Source organism: Hyaena hyaena, unplaced genomic scaffold (genome assembly GCF_003009895.1).
Source record: "Hyaena hyaena isolate Hyena2069 unplaced genomic scaffold, ASM300989v1 scaffold_503, whole genome shotgun sequence".
Lineage (NCBI taxonomy): Eukaryota > Metazoa > Chordata > Mammalia > Carnivora > Hyaenidae > Hyaena > Hyaena hyaena.
This window is the reverse complement of record NW_024081132.1, coordinates 609,257-625,105: the sequence shown is the minus strand read 5'-3', so window position 1 is coordinate 625,105 and position 15,849 is coordinate 609,257. Positions and strand designations below refer to the sequence as shown.

Below are 15,849 nucleotides of genomic sequence, written 5' to 3'. Positions count from 1 at the left end.
ACTCAAAGTGCTTTCACAGTACAAAAGAAACAGATCATAAAGGAAAAAATCCTTGGGGCGCCTGGGTGGCTCAGTTGGTTGGGCGTCCGACTTTGGCTCAGGTCATGATCTCATGGTTCGTGGGTTCGAGCCTCACATCGGGCTTTGTGCTGTCAGCTAGCTCAGAGCCTGAAGACTGCTTCAGGTTCTGTGTCTCCCTCTGTCTCTGACCCTCTCCTGCTCACACTGTCCCTCTCTCAGCAATAAATAAATTTTAAAAAAATTTAAAAAATTTTTAAAAAGAAACAATCCACCACAACCGAGATTCAATAGAATAAAAAGAAACAAGGGCACTTGGGTGGCTCAGTCGGTTGAGGGTCAGACTCTCGATTTTGGCTCAGGTCATGATTCGAGTGTCTTGGGATCAAGCCTTGAGTTGGTCTCTGAACTGAGCATGAGCCTGCTTGAGTCAGTCTCTCTCTCCCCCCACCATTCCCCCACAAACACACACACTCAAAAGAAAAGAACAATAAGCCCCAAAACCTCAAAAGTAACATTGTGGATAAAGATTACAAAATAAATATATTTAAAATGAATAAAAATATAAAAGGAGAGACAAGAGAAAGAAGACATATATTTAGTAAAAAATACCAGGCATATCTGGGAAGAATGCAAATTAGAATTCAAGAAATTAAATATATTGTGTCATTGGGATGCCTGGGCAACTCAGTCAGTTAAGTGTCTGACTCTTAATTTCGTCTCAGGTCATGGTCTCTCGGTTTGAGGGATTGAGCCCAGCATCAAGCTCCACACTGATAGCACAGAGCCTGCTTGGGATTCTCTCTTTCCCTCTTTCTGTCCCTCTCATACTTATGTGCACTCTCTTTCTCTCTCCCTCTCAAAATAAATAAGTAAACTTAAAAATAAATAAATTTATTGTGTCCTTAGATTTGAAAACTTTACAGGTTATATAGTAAAGCCATAGACAAAGTTAGTAAATTTTTTTTAATTTAAATTTTATTTTTAAGGTATTTATTTTTGAGAGCACGAGGGGCAGAGAGAGAGGGAGAGAGAGAATCCAAATCAGGCTTCGCACTGTCAGCACAGAGCCCTATGTGGGGCTCAAACTCACAACTGTGAGATCATGACCCAGGCTGAAGTCAGATGCTTAACTGACTGAGCCACCCAGGTGCCCCCCCCTTTTTTTTTAAATTAGAGCACAAGGAGGCGAGAGGGACAGAAGGACACAGAGAGAATCCCAAGCAGCCTCCACATTGAGCTTGATGTGGGACTCAATCCCACAACCCTGGGATATGAGTCAAAATCAAGAGTCAGATCAACTGAGCCACCCTGGTGCCCCCAAAGTGAATAAAATTTTATCTAGAGTGCAGCACAGAGATGAAAGATGTAAACTATAAATGAAAACTAAGAAGTATGGAAGATACAATATGAATGTCCAACAAAATATAGAGAAATGGGGGAAAGGCAATATTCATATAGGTAGTGATTTTGACCTTCCAGAATTGATTAGAAATAAAATAATATCATGAAGCATAATAAGCAGAAATAAATCTCCATCTAGAAACATTGCAGTAAAATTGTAGCACCATAGAAAGAGAGGTCTTTAAAGCACCTAGAGAACCCTCAAGAATTGACAAAAACTAAAAGAACTCTAATAAATGAGTTTAGCAAGGAAGTTCACCCAAGACAGATATACAGACAGGTGTTCATAGCAATATTTTAAAAAGTCAAAAAATAGAAACAAACCAAATGTCCATCAATTTATAAATGGATAAATAAAATGTGTATCACACAATCAAATATTATTTAGCCATAAAAAGAAATGAATATTGATAAATACTACAATATGGATGAATCTGGAAAACATTATGCTAACTGAAAGAAGCCAAACACGAAGGCCATATAATGTATTATCCCATTTCTATGAAATATCCAGAATAGGTGAATCCATAGAGACAGAAAGTACATTGGTTGTTTCCTGGGAAGGGAGGTAGAGGAGGAATAGGGGATAGAGAGTGTCTGTTTATGACTAATGGAGTTCTTTTGGGGCTTCATGAAAATGTTCTGGAATTAGTGGTGATGGTTTCACACCCTTGTGAGAGGATACTAAAAACCTCTGACTTGTATACTTTAAGAGGTTGGCTTTTATGGGTATGTGGATTATATCTAAAATCCAAAGTTAAGGGTAAAAAAAAAAAAAACTTGAGGAAAAAAATTATCTACAAAGGAGCAACAATCCTAAGAGTAAGCTCCTTAACAGCAGTAATGGGAGCCATAAAACAATGGAATAATATATTTAAGATATTGAGAAAAAAGTCACTCTTAGTAAGTAGTTGTAGGATTTCATACCTGCTTAATTATCATTGGAAATCATTGAGCAAAATAGAGACATTTTCAGACAACATCAACATTTAGAATGTTTATCAATACTGGATTCTCACTGAAATCATTGCTCAGTGAGATCCAAGAAGAAATGCTGAGCAAAGAAATTAGAAAATATGAGTAAATCGAAGAAAACAATTCTTGCATAAAACAATAGTAATTACTGATTTGGCAATATAAAAGCAAGCTAGACCTAAAATATTGGACCAAATATCATGTAAATTGAAAGGGGATAGGGGAGAATTGGAGTTAGGATTCTTTAATTTTGTACAGAAAGGTTTAGATACTGGCTAACCTTAGACTCTTTTAAAACAGGATTATTTGTTAAAACTTTGATAATAATAATTACTGTTTTTCAAAAAAAGAAAATGAAACAGTGGATAATTTCCAGATCAATGAAGCAGGGGTTAAAAAACAACTTGATTAATCCAAGAAGAGCTGCCATCAGAGAGAGAGAGAGAAAAGAAACAGTAGAGTAAGGGGGGGTTAGAGGAAAGCAGGTCACAGTATCATATAGGGAAATGGAATAGGTAACATTTTAGAAATGTTTACCCTTGAAAGAGTAAGGGATTTTTGCCATTGCATTGTTGGGGAAAGAACATTTCAGGTAGAGGGAATAATTAGTGCAATGACTCTAGCTAGTGATCTCCATGTGAAATTATCCTTTGGAAGGTTTTGGGCAGAGTGAAATAATCTGATTGATGCTTTAAAAAGATCACTATGACTACTTGTGTTGAGAACAGACTGGGAATAGGAGACAAGAGTAAACCAGGGAGAATGGTTAGGAGGCTGTCAAAATAATCTAGGCAAGAATTTGCAACTACTTGGATGGAACTAGAGAGTATTATGCTAAGCAAAATTAGTCAGAGAATAACAAATATTATATGACTTCACTCATATGAGGATTTTAAGACACAGAACAGATGAACATAAGGGAAGGGAAGCAAAAATAATATAAAAACAGTTCTCTTAAATATGGAGAACAAACAAGAGTTACTGGAGGGGTTGTGGGAGGGGAGATGGGCTAAATGGGTAAGGGACATTAAGGAATCTACCCCTGAAATCATTGTTGCACTATATGCTAACTAACTTTTTCGTATATGGCCTTTATTATGTTAAGGTATATTCCCTCTAAACCTACTTTGTTAAGGGTTTTTATTATGAATGGATGTTGTGCTTTGTCAGATGCTTTTTTTTGCATCTTTTGAACTGATCATATGGTTTTAAACCCTTCTCGTGTTGATGTGATATATCAGGTTGGTTGATTTGCAAATACTGAGCCACCCTTGTATCCAGAAATAAATCCCACTTGATTGTGGTGGGTGGATTTTTTAATGTATTGTTGGAGTTGATTAGCTAGTGTTTTGAATTTTTTTTAATGTTTATTTTTGAGAGAGACAGAGCATTAGCCAGGGAGAGGCAGAGAGAGATAGAGAGGGAAACACAGAATCGGAAGCGGGCTCCAGGCTCTGAGCTGTTGTCAGCACAGCTGACATGGTTCGAACTCACAAACCGTGAGATCATGACCTGAGCTGAAGTTGGACGCTTAACTGACTGAGCCAACCCAGGCACCCCAGATTAGCTAGTATTTTGTTGAGGATTTTTATATCTATGTTTATCAGAGATAGTGGCCTGTGAGTTTGTTTTGTTTTGGGGGGGTAGTGTTTTTATCTGGTTTTGGTATCTGTAATGCTGACTCATAGAATGAATTTGGAAGTGTAGCTTTTCATTCTTTACAGGAACATTATCCTGGTTGTTACTCTGAAATAATATCTGGAAGTCCTTGAACTTCAATGACCCCAGATCCTTCTATATTTTATTGATCATACTTAACGAACCAGAAGTGGTCTTTTCCTCATTCTAAATTCTGAAGGGAAGTAGCCACGTGTTAGCCAATTACTGAGTTAAGTTTCTAGGAGCAGTTGGACTTGTGGAATTTGGCATTTGGAGAGGTGTAAGGGATCTGCAGAACATGCATCCTACTCTATATACCCTGTATTGCTTCAGACTGGGAAGCAGACCTCCTAAATGAGTTTACAGCAGCTCTTGCAGGAAGGGGAGCAGGAGTCAGATATGAGTACCTGCTAATTGATGGAGGGAGGAATTTTTGCAGGCTGGAATCTCTCCAAATCGGACCATAATTCAACAGTATCAAAGAGATGGCACAGGGTGCTTTAGTTATTGCTGCCACTGTCCACTGAGATGACTATGGTGAAGCTTAAAGGATGAAATGCCAGGTCTTGCTTCAAGTGACCAAGTGACTGGGATAGTACTGAGCAACAGTCTGGTTTAACCCAGTCTTTGCAATAGGCAGCAGAGCATCAGCTCAGGGGGCTTCCAGATTTCCGCCCATCAGCTGAGAGTGTGGCTGACTCTGTAAACATCCAGTACTTTTATCTTACTGGGATGAAGGAATTATGACCTGATCTTTATTTTCTAGGATCTTGGGGAAATGGCCAGAGCCTGTTAAAATGGAAAAATTAGCCAGTTCCTTGTTTTGTATCTCAGCTGAGTCATGGCATCTTTGCCAGGATGTCTGACGACTTTTTCCCCTGGCAGCTGTCGCAGATTTGCCAACTGAGATTATGTGTACCTTCGTAAAAAGGCATGTGGCCTGAAAATATGATCTTTAGTGTTTTGAATTTTTATTTAAATTTTAAATAAGATCATGGCAAATGAAGTTAGAATCAATTATCTGTCCCTGCAGTGCCAAGAGATCTTCATTTTCATATGCAAGGAGTTGAGACATAATGGTTTGATATACCTGTCATGTGCCAAGTATACAAGTATACTGTTTTACTTTAATTCTTGTAACAAATCATATTCATCCACTCATTCATTTAACAAGTGCATTTTGAGAGCCTGCCTTGTGCCAGGCAATGTTCTAGGAATTGAGGAATACAACGAGAAAGAGCATGAGCAGGGGAAGGGCAGAGAGAGCAGAAGACACAGAATCCGAAGCAGTTTCCAGGCTCTGAGCTGTCAGCACAGAGCCCAACATGGGGCTTGAACGCACAAACTGTGAGATCATGATCTGAGCTGAAGTCCGATGCTTAACCGACTGAGCCACCCAGGTGCCCCTAGAAAGAGAGGTAGGGGTGCCTGTGTGGCTTAGTTGGTTGAGCATTGGATTTTGGGGCAGGTCATAATCTCATGGTTGCCAAGTTCGAGTACCGCATTGAGCTCTATGCTGACAGCTCAGAGCCTGGAACCTGCTTCGGATTCTGTGCCTCCCTCTCTCTGTCCCCACCCCTGTCTAAAAAATAAACATTAAAAAAAATATCTTTTTAATTTAATTGGAAGAGAGACAACAAACAAAATGTGCAAAATATATAGTATATTAGATAGTGGTAAATTATGTTGAGAAAAATACATTGTGAAAGGGAGATAGAAAGTTTGGGGAGGAGGTTACATTTTAAATAGAATGATTTGGGAAAATTCATTGAGAAGACTACACTTGAGCAAAGACAGAAGGAGGTGAGGGATCAAGCCATGAGGCTATCTGAGGAAACATAGACAAAAGAAATAACATTTGTAGAGTATTGGCATACTCTAAGAAAAGGGAGGAGGCCTGTGTATCTGGAATAGAGTGAGTAAAAGGGAAAGAGGAAATGGAGATCCAGACCATATAAAGCTTTGTAAGCTGCTATAAGAGCATTGACTCTCAGTGAGACAGGGAGAATTTTAAACAGAAGAGTAACTTTAATACTACTTGTATTTAAAAATTTGGAGGCGGGGGCACCTGGATGGCTCAGTGAGTTGAGCATCCAGCTTTGGCTCAGGTCTTGTCCTCACGGTTCATGAGTTCAAGCCCCACATCAGGCTGACCACTATCAGCACAGAGCACACTTTAGATCCTCTGTTCTTCTGTCTGTGCTCCTTCCCTGCTTGCGCTCTCTCAAATAAAAAACATTAAACATATTTTTCTTACAGCTTTATTGAAGTATGGTTGAAGCATAATAGATTGTTTCCTATACCTTATTGGAAATATGAAATATATTTATAATAACAATTTTAATGTTCTATTAATTCTGTCATCTGTGTCATTTCTGGGTCTATTGATTTCCCCTTTCATTATGGGCCATATTTTCCTGCTTTTTTCCCTGTCAAGTAATTTTTATTATATACAAAACAGTGTGAATTTGAGCTGTTATGCTGAATATATTTTGTTCCTTTTTTTTTAAATCCATTTAACATACAGTGTGATATTAGTCTCAGGTGTAGAGTTGAATGATTTCCATGTTGCCATACAATGCCTGGTGCTCATTACAACAAGTGCTCTCCTTAATCCCTATCACATATTTAACCCATTCCCCTCCTCCCCCCACCTCTTCTCTGGTAACCATCAGTTCTCTATAGTTAAAAATCTGTTTCTTGGTTTTCTTCTCTTTTTTCTTTTTCTCCCTATGTTCATTTGTTTCTTAAATTCCACATATGAATAAAATCATATGGTATTTGTCTTTTTCTGACTTATTTTGTTTAGTATAATACTCTGTAGCTCCATCCACATCATTGGAAATGGCAAGATTTCATTCTTTTTTATGGCTGAGTAATTGTGTGTGTGTGTGTGATACCACATCTTTATCCATTCATCAGTCAGTGGACATTTGGGCTGTTTCCATAATTTGGCTGTTGTTGATGATGTTGCTGTAAACATTGGGGGTGCATATATGTCTGAGTTAATATTTTCATGTCCTTTGGGTAAATACCTAGTAGTGCAATTGCTGGATTGTAGAGTAGTTCTATTTTTAACTTTTTGAGGAATCTCCCCACTGTTTTTGAGTGGCTGCACCAATTTGCATTCTCACCAACAGTGCAAGAGAGTCCCCCTTTCTCTGCATACTTGTGAACACCTGTTGTTTCTTGTGTTATTAATTTTGGCTGTTCTGACTGATGGGAGGTGATATCTTATTGTAGCTTTGATTCATATTAACCTGATGATGAGTGATGCTGAGCATCTTTTCATGTGTCTGGTACCTATCTGGATGTCTTCTTTGGAAAAAATGTCTATTCATGTCTTCTGTCCACTTTTTAACTGTAATATTTGTTTTTTGGATGTTGAGTTTTATAACTTCTTTATATATTTTGGATACTAACCCTTTATCAGATATGTCATTTTTATCGCTTTCAATATTTTTGAGCTTTGTTCTGGGACACAGTTAAGTTACGTGGAAACAGTTTAATCTTTTTAAGGGTTGCTTTTAAGCTTTGTTAGGTAGGACTAGAATAGCATTTGGGACTATTTTCTTGCTGTTATCCCATGAATTACCAGGTTTTCCCCTTCTGACTGGTAGGAGCACAAACTATTCCTGACCCTATGTATACACTGAGGAATTTTCACCTCCTTCTCTTAGGTAGGTTTTTTTTTTTCCTTCAATTCAGGGACATTGCCAGGTCCTGTGAAGGTCACCTCCTCTCTGCACTGTTGCTTGGAGGTCTTTTCAGATCATAAGCTCAGGTAATCCATTCTCTCAGCGATCACTGTCCTGAACTATTACTTGTCTAATGTCTGAAAATTGTTTCGTTATTTTAAATTCAGCTTATTAGTTATATAAAGTGAGAGGGTAAATATATTATTTGTTCTTCCATCATGAATGGAAGTGGAAGTCTTTTCTGATTTATGTTTTAAAGGGTGTTTTGTTGAGAATAGATGACAAGGGAACAAGAGTGGAAGCAGAAATACCAGTGAGGAAGCTATTTTACTTAATTCAGATAAAAGATGATGGTGGCTTGGTCCAAGCTGGTAGTGGTTAAGGAAGTAAGAAATGATCAGAATTTGGATATATTTTGATGTTAAGGCCAACAAAATTTATGATGGGTTGATATATAAAAGAGAAAAGTCCAGAATGACATACAAGTTTTATATTATCTTCATTTTATATTTTAGAACACCAGAGCATGAGAATTTATGAGGCTTGTTCAAGGCCAAACAGCCAGTCTCAAACTCCGATCTTCTAATTGCAAAGTCCTGTCTTGGGGTGCCTGGGTGGTGCAGCTGGTTAAGCGCCCAACTTTGGCTCAGGTCATGATCTCACAGTTTGTGGGTTCGAGCCCCATGTCTGGCTCTGTGCTGACAGCCAGCTCAGAGCCTGGAGCCTGTTTCAGATTCTATATCTCCCTCTCTCTCTGACCCTCCCCTACTCATGTGTTCTCTCTCTCTCTCTCTCTCAGAAATTAAAAAAAAAAAAAAAGTCTTGTCTCTTTCTACTGTAGCACAGTCACACTAAGACTGTGGGTAGGATAAGCCACAGGTGCTAAAGGAGTGCAAGGGAAAGGGAGACATTGTCCTGCTTGAAAGAATAAAGGAGAATTCACATAAAACCTTATCTGAGTCCATGCTTTCTAAAAGTTGGATAAACTGAGTAAGAAGGGAAGGGTAACTGTTGAGGGAATAGTGTGACCTGGAGCACAGAAATTTCTGAGATACTTTCTACTCAAGATTCCCTTGATCTGAATAAGCCTTCAGTGGTCAGTATAGTTTCATATATACATTCTGTAAAATTTCTCATGTTCAGAACTAAAGGGCCGAGAGTTTATTTTCTTGAGAATATTTAGATCTTATTTGCCCTTAGAAAAAGGGGTTGAATAAGCATAGGTATGATTCTTTTTAAGAAGACCCTTTTGGGTTCAAATCTGCGTTCTCTATTCTATTCCACTGGTCTATGTGTCTGTTTTTGTGCCAATACCATACTGTCTTGATGATGACAGCTTTGTAGTAGAGGCTAAAGTCTGGGATGGTGATGCCTCCCGTTTTGGTTTTATTCTTCGATATTAGTTTGGCTATTCGGAGTCTTTTGTGGTTCCATACAAATTTTAGGATAGTTTGTTCTAGTTTTGAGAAGAATACTGGTGCAATTTTGATTGGGATTGCTTGAATGTGTAGATTGCTTTGGGTAGTAATGACATTTTAACAATATTTATTCTTCCGACCCATGTGCTTGGAATGTTTTTTCTTTATGTCTTCTTCAATTTCCTTCCTAAGTTTTCTATAGTTTTCATCATACAGATCTCTTATATCTTTAGTTAGGTTTATTCATAGGTATTTTATGGTTTTTTGATCAAGAAGATGTGGTCTATCTATATAATGGAATACTACATGGCAATGAGAAAGAAGGAAATCTGGCCATGTGTAGCAACATGGATGGAACTTGAGGGTGTTATACTGAGTGAAATAAGTCAGGCAGAAAAGGACAAATACCATATGTTTGCACGTATAGGAGGATTAGGAGGAACTTAACGGAGGACCATGCAGGAGAAGAAGGGGGAAAATATTTGGGGAGAGGGAGGGAGGCAAACCATGAGAGACTCTTGAATGCCAAGAACAAACTGAGGGCTGATGGGGAGGAGGGAGAGGAAGGGGGGGTGATGGGCATGGAAGAGGGCACTTGTGGGATGAGCACTGGGTGTTATATGGAATCCAACTTGACAATAAACTATTGAAAAAAATAAAAACCGGGAGGGAGGGAGGGAGGGAGGGAGGGAGGGAGGAAACCCAAAAGACAAAACCTTACCTAAGATCCTTAATTTAAAAAAAATTCTTTCTGTTTAAATATTCGTTTTTGAAAGATAGGTAGATAGAGAAACAAAGCATGAGTGGGAGAGGAGCAGAGAAAGAGGGGAGGCACAGAATCCAAAGCAGGCTCCAGGCCTGAGCTGTCAGCACAGAGCCTGATGTGGGGCTTGAACCCACAAACCATGAGATACTGATCTGAGTCAAAGTCGGATGCCTAACTGACTGAGCCCCCCAGGTGCTCCCCCAAAAAAATTTAAAAAAAAATTTTTTTAAGTTTATTTTGAGAAAGAGCACGCGCATGTGTGTACAAGTGTGCACGTGAGCTGGGGAGGGGGAGATGGGCAGAGAGAGAGGGAGAAAATCCCAAGCAAGCTCTGCTCCATCAGTGCAGAGTCCGATGTGGGGCTTGATCTCACAACCATGAGATCATGACCTGAGCTGAAGTCAAGAGTTGGACGCTTAACTGACTGAATCACCCTGGTGCCCCCCAAAATTCTTTCCACTAGGGTTAATTTTAATGGCTGTTTAAGGAGTTCAAATTATATTCCAAATATGATGGGAAGCCATTGGGGTTTCAAAACAAGGAATTCACATGATTTCATCTATGGTTTTTAAAATATTACTATGACTTATGGGTGAAGAATAGACTGGTAGGGGCAGGGAAATAAGCAGGAAGAACCAAAATGGAAGAAAACCTCTTATAGACTTTAACTGAAATAGTGGTAGTATTGGAAATAAAGAGAATGGCTTGCACTCAGGATGTATTTTTAGGGTATAATTCCACAGAACTTCCTGGTTGATTTGGATGTGGGTGTGAAGAAAAGAGAATGAACAATGGTTTTTGCCTAAGCATCTGGGGGAATGGTTGTGCCATACAATGAGATAGTACAATGTAGGCAGGAGTAGCAGATTTTAGAGAGAAATTCAAGAGCCTTTTTTTTTTTTTTTTTTGAAATTTGAGTTTGAGATGCCTTTTAAGACTTCGAGTTGGAGATGTCAAGTAGGCACTTGAATATATGAGTCTTGAACTCACAGGAGACAGCACAGAGTCAGCAATAAAATGCTGGGTATCATCAACATCAAAGATTTAAAACTGGAAAGCTGGAAAACAATCACTTAGGGAGTGTGTATAGGGAGAGAAAAAAGATATTTCAGATCTGAGCCTTAGTGCTAAATGATTTAGAAGTCAGGAAGAGAAGGAACAAGTAAAGGAGAATAAAATATGAGCAGTTAGTGAGAGGAAGAAAACCAGGAAATCATCAGGTCCCAAGAACTAAACAAAGAAAAGTATCGTAGGAAGAGTTACACAGATTAGGTTGAACAAAAGAAGCCAAACACACACAAAAATACATAGTGTACAATTTTACTTACAGGAAATCTAGTAAAATGAAATTAATAGTATGGGGATAGAAGAAAGTAGTTGGAGGACAAGGGGTTGACTGGAAAAGGGTAACATGGGAATTTCTAGAGTAATTAAAATAATTCTGTCTTTTGGATGTTATATGGATGTATATAATTGTCTCATTGAATAGAACACTTAAGATATATATTTTATTGAATGGAAATTATATCCAAATTTTTAAAAAAAATTTTAATAGAGGAGATTGAAACTATAAATGATGTTCAGAGGTTACATAAGATGAAGGTCAAAATCACTGGTGATTTCGAAAACAGTAGTTTTAATGGTAAGATGGGGGTGACTAAAGGTGTGAAGGTGACAAGTAGAGAATTCCCTACATGGAATCTTTCTTAAACAGGGGAGGACAGAACTGCACAAGTCAGGGAAGCCTATGAAAGATTTTCTTTTTATTTTCTTTCTTTTTATTTATTTAAATTTTATGGTTTGTTTATTTTTGAGACAGAACACGAATGGGGGAGGGGCAGAGAGAGAGGGAGACACAGAATCTGAAACAGGCTCCAGGCTCTGAGCTGCCAGCACCCGACGTGGGGCTCGAACCCACGAACTGTGAGATCATGACCTGAGCCGAAGTCAGATGCTTAACCAACTGAGCCACGCAGGCACCCTACTTTCTTTCTTTAAAAAAAAATTTTTTTTAATGTTTATTTTTGAGACAGAGAAAGAGTGGGGGAGGGGCAGAGAGAGAAGGAGACAAAGAAACTGAAGCAGGCTCTAGGCTCTGAGCTGTCAGCACAGAGTCTGATGTGAGGCTTGAACTCAGAAACCAGGAGATCATGACCTGAGCCAAAATTGGTTGCTTAACCGACTGAGCCACTCAGGCACTCCTCTTTTTATTTTCTTAAGATGAAAAAAAAATGACAGTATGTTTTATGATGATGAGAATGATTCAGTTGGAAGTAGAAATTCATGGCATAGGAGAGGGAGGTGCAGACTTCTTAAGGAGGAGATTCAGGGGAGTTGCCTTTTATAGGAGCATTGTCTCCCTTCTGCTGTTGTAGATAGGAAATTAGAATGTATGGGGACAAATTTAGGTTAGTAGATTTGTATAGCAGAAATATGAAATGTTTTTCTGTTGTTCCTTTTTACCCCCAGTTGAATAAAAAGCAAAGTCAGCATATGAGGGTGAGATTTGGGAAGGAATGCTAGAAATTTGGAGAGAAGATGCAAATTAGTTGTCTTGGAAAGAGAACGAGCACACATTGCCTAGGTGACTATAGTATGGTTAATGAGACCCACTTAATGTTTATCATAAATATAAGGAAACCGTAGCCAGCGTGATTTTGGATTTTTCCTTAGTCATCTTCAGCTGCCTGAGCACAGTTGTAAAATGGATGGAAAGTGGGTTTAAAAGTTGGGATTTTACTAGGACTGTGGTGTCCTGTGTGTGTGTTGGGATGGGGGTTAAGCAAAGTTTCAGTTAGAACTAGAATTTAAAGTGGTTTTTGAACAAAGAAATTGAGACTATAGAGAGTTTGCTGACGACAGAATGAGTTCATGGGAGGCACAACATAAGCTTTTTGGTTGGAAGATCAGAGAATAGAGGGAAACTGTCAAATTTAGAGAAAGAGAAGCTTGGACATATGACAGTGACTGAGGTAATGAGGGCTGTAAGACATGATTAGATTCATCTGGATGGTTTCTTAGGGAAAAGTGTTTATTATTTCTAATCGTAATTGCATTCTTGAAATTGATCTCAATCTTTTCAGGAGTTACTCCTCACATTTCCGGTAGTTCTTTATAACAGTCTACCAGCCCTTCAGAGTCTGGCTGTGACCTACCCCCATAGCCTTTATAAGCTACTCCTTTTCCTGTCATTCTCCCCTCCTGTCACTCACTCTATTATCTTGAACATTCTACCCTCTCTCCCCACCCCTCTTTCTTTTTTTTTTTTTTTATCGCAGTATGCCAGTTTGAGGACAGAAACTTTCTCTTGTTTCCTGTTGTTTCCCTAGCATCTAGAATACTGCCTGGTACAAAGTAGGTGTTCAGTAAATATTTGGATGAATGTAAATGGCAAGCTTCCCAAATGCCTTTCAAATAAATTTATATACAGTTTTCATGGCTTTTCATCATGATTTGTTTTTCTCCAACTACAAGAAAAAGCCTCAGGCATTAACTTGTAATGAAAAGAGTTTTTAGAAGGAACCCAGCCTGTTCTGAAATTTATGGTGAAATGAAAGTATTACTTCATTCACTGATTAAGCAGTTTTTAAAAAATAAATTTTACAGGTTAAGTTAATGGTTTCATTTTTATGGCAAGAACATTAATTTTTATGAGATAGGAGAATATGACTTGTATTTTTTGTTTTCTAAATCAAATTTACCGTGACTATTCTTCTTTAGATACTATTTAAGAAATGGTTATTACCTTTAGAGGAGCTCCTTGTGTTTGCTTGGGAAGCAAAATCTAAACAATGGAAAAGTGCAATGCAATACACGATGAAAGTCAAGATGGTGACAAGTTATTATAAGGTGGAACATAGTGAATTATGAAATCTTTCTGGGGCAAACAGGATTTGCTGACCTGGTTCAGTTGAAAGTGGTGTACTGCTCCGCTCATGTGGTGGTGTCACTCTTTTGTTCTTCAATAGCCATTTAAGTTCCTTGAGCCCGTGGTGGGCCCCTGTTATAACTGACATTTGTGTTTTCATTGCAGTTGTCGGACAAGTAACCGCAAGAGTTTGATTATGACCTCTAGTACATCACCTACCCTACCACGGCCACACTCACCGCTTCCTGGCCACACAGGTGAGTGCTTGAAGGTTAAGAAAGGTGGAATGAAACAAAGTGAAAGAGTGGCCATTGATGCCTAATTTCTTTCCTACTTCTTACTTTGTGTAGTTCAGCACATTACATTGTCACTTCATGTGGCTGACTGAGGCATACAGAGTTCATAGTCATGCTTTTTATTGGAGAATGTGGTATTGATTTTATATATTGGAATCGAAGCAATTGATCTCATGTATTCAGATTCTTCTCCATCTGGAACCTGAGCTCCTCTGGCTAGTATAAGGACTGATTTATTTGCCTCTGACTGAGGAAATAGAAAAATTATAAGGCAGAAGACCTAATTTGAGTTAGCCATATATTTTAGCCTAGACATGTGTTTTTGCATCCCAGGGGAGCCTTTGCTAAAGGGATTGCTGAACTGTTAAACCCTGTTCATTGCTATAATATTTACAGTGGAAATTCCAGACCTAGGGGTAATGGAAATGGAGCAGGCTTGGAACCGTGGGGAGCCTCTTAGAGCTTGCTGCCTCGGTTTGGTAAGCCATGGGCTTTGTCGGACTTTGGGCAATAAAAGAGTACCAAAGCAGGACACCTGGTGGCTCAGTTGGTTGAGTGTCTCACTTTGTCTCTGGTCACGATCTTACAGTTTGTGAGTTCAAGCCTTGCATCAGGCTTACTGCTATCAGCACAGAGCCTGCTTCAGATCCTCCGTCCCTCTCTCTCTGCCCTTCCCCCACTCATACTCTCTCAAAGATAGAAATAAACAAATGAACTATTGGGACCTAATCAAAATAAAAAGCTTCTGCACAGCAAAGGAAACAATCAGCAAAACTAAAAGGCAACCAACAGAATGGAAGAAGATATTTGCAAATGACGTATCAGGTAAAATGTTAGTAGTATCAAAAATCTATAAAGCACTTATCAAACTCAACCCCCAAAACAAATAATACAGTGAAGAAATGGGCAAAAGATATGAGTAGACACTTCTCCAAAGAAGATATCCAGATGGCTAACAGAAACATAAAAAGCTGCTCAACATCACTCATCATCAGGGAAATACAAATTAAAACCACAATGCGATACCACCTCACACCAGTCAGAATGGCTGAAATTAACAACTCAGGCAACAACCGGTGTTGGTGAGGATGCAGAGAAAGAGGATCTCTTTTGCACTGCTGATGGGAATGCAAACTGGTGCAGCCATTCTGGAAAACAGTATGGAGGTTCCTCAAAAAATTAAAAATAGAACTACCCTACAGCAATTATACTACTAGGTATTTATCCAAGGGATACAGGTGTGCTGTTTCAAAGGAGGACATGCACCCCAATGTTTATAGCAGCACTGTCAACAATAGCCAAAGTATGGAAAGAGCCCAAATGTCCACCGACAGATGAATGGATAAAGAAGATATGGTATATATATATACAATGGAGTATTACTCGGCAATCAAAAAGAATGAAATCTTGCTATTTGTAACTGTGTGGATGGAACTAGAGGGTATTATGCTAAGTAAAATTAGAGAAAGACAAATATCATATGATTTCACTCATGAGGAATTTAAGATACAAAACAGATGAACATAGGGGAAAGGAAGCAAAAATAATATAAAAAAGGAGGAGGACAAAACATAAGAGACTCTTAAATAGAACAAACTGAGGGTTGGTGGAAGGGTTAGGGGTGGGGGCATGGGCTAAATGGGTGAGGCGCATTAAGTAAGACACTTGTTGGGATGAGCCCTGGGTGTTATATGTAGGGGATGAATCACTGGAATCTATTCCTGAAATGAAATCATTATTGCATTAT

At 38.7% G+C, this 15,849-nt stretch overlaps 1 protein-coding gene across 2 annotated transcripts in view; it reads left to right on the top strand.

Annotated features, from left to right (window-relative positions):
* Positions 1 to 15,849, top strand: part of MAST2 (microtubule associated serine/threonine kinase 2) — a 135,301-nt gene that overhangs the window by 61,377 nt on the left and 58,075 nt on the right. For both annotated transcript variants that reach the window (XM_039254814.1, XM_039254813.1), the window contains exon 2: positions 13,972 to 14,063. In XM_039254814.1, coding sequence (XP_039110745.1) covers positions 14,003 to 14,063 — 61 coding nt within the window. In that variant the 5' untranslated portion in view covers positions 13,972 to 14,002. The remainder of the gene's footprint in view (positions 1 to 13,971; positions 14,064 to 15,849) is intronic.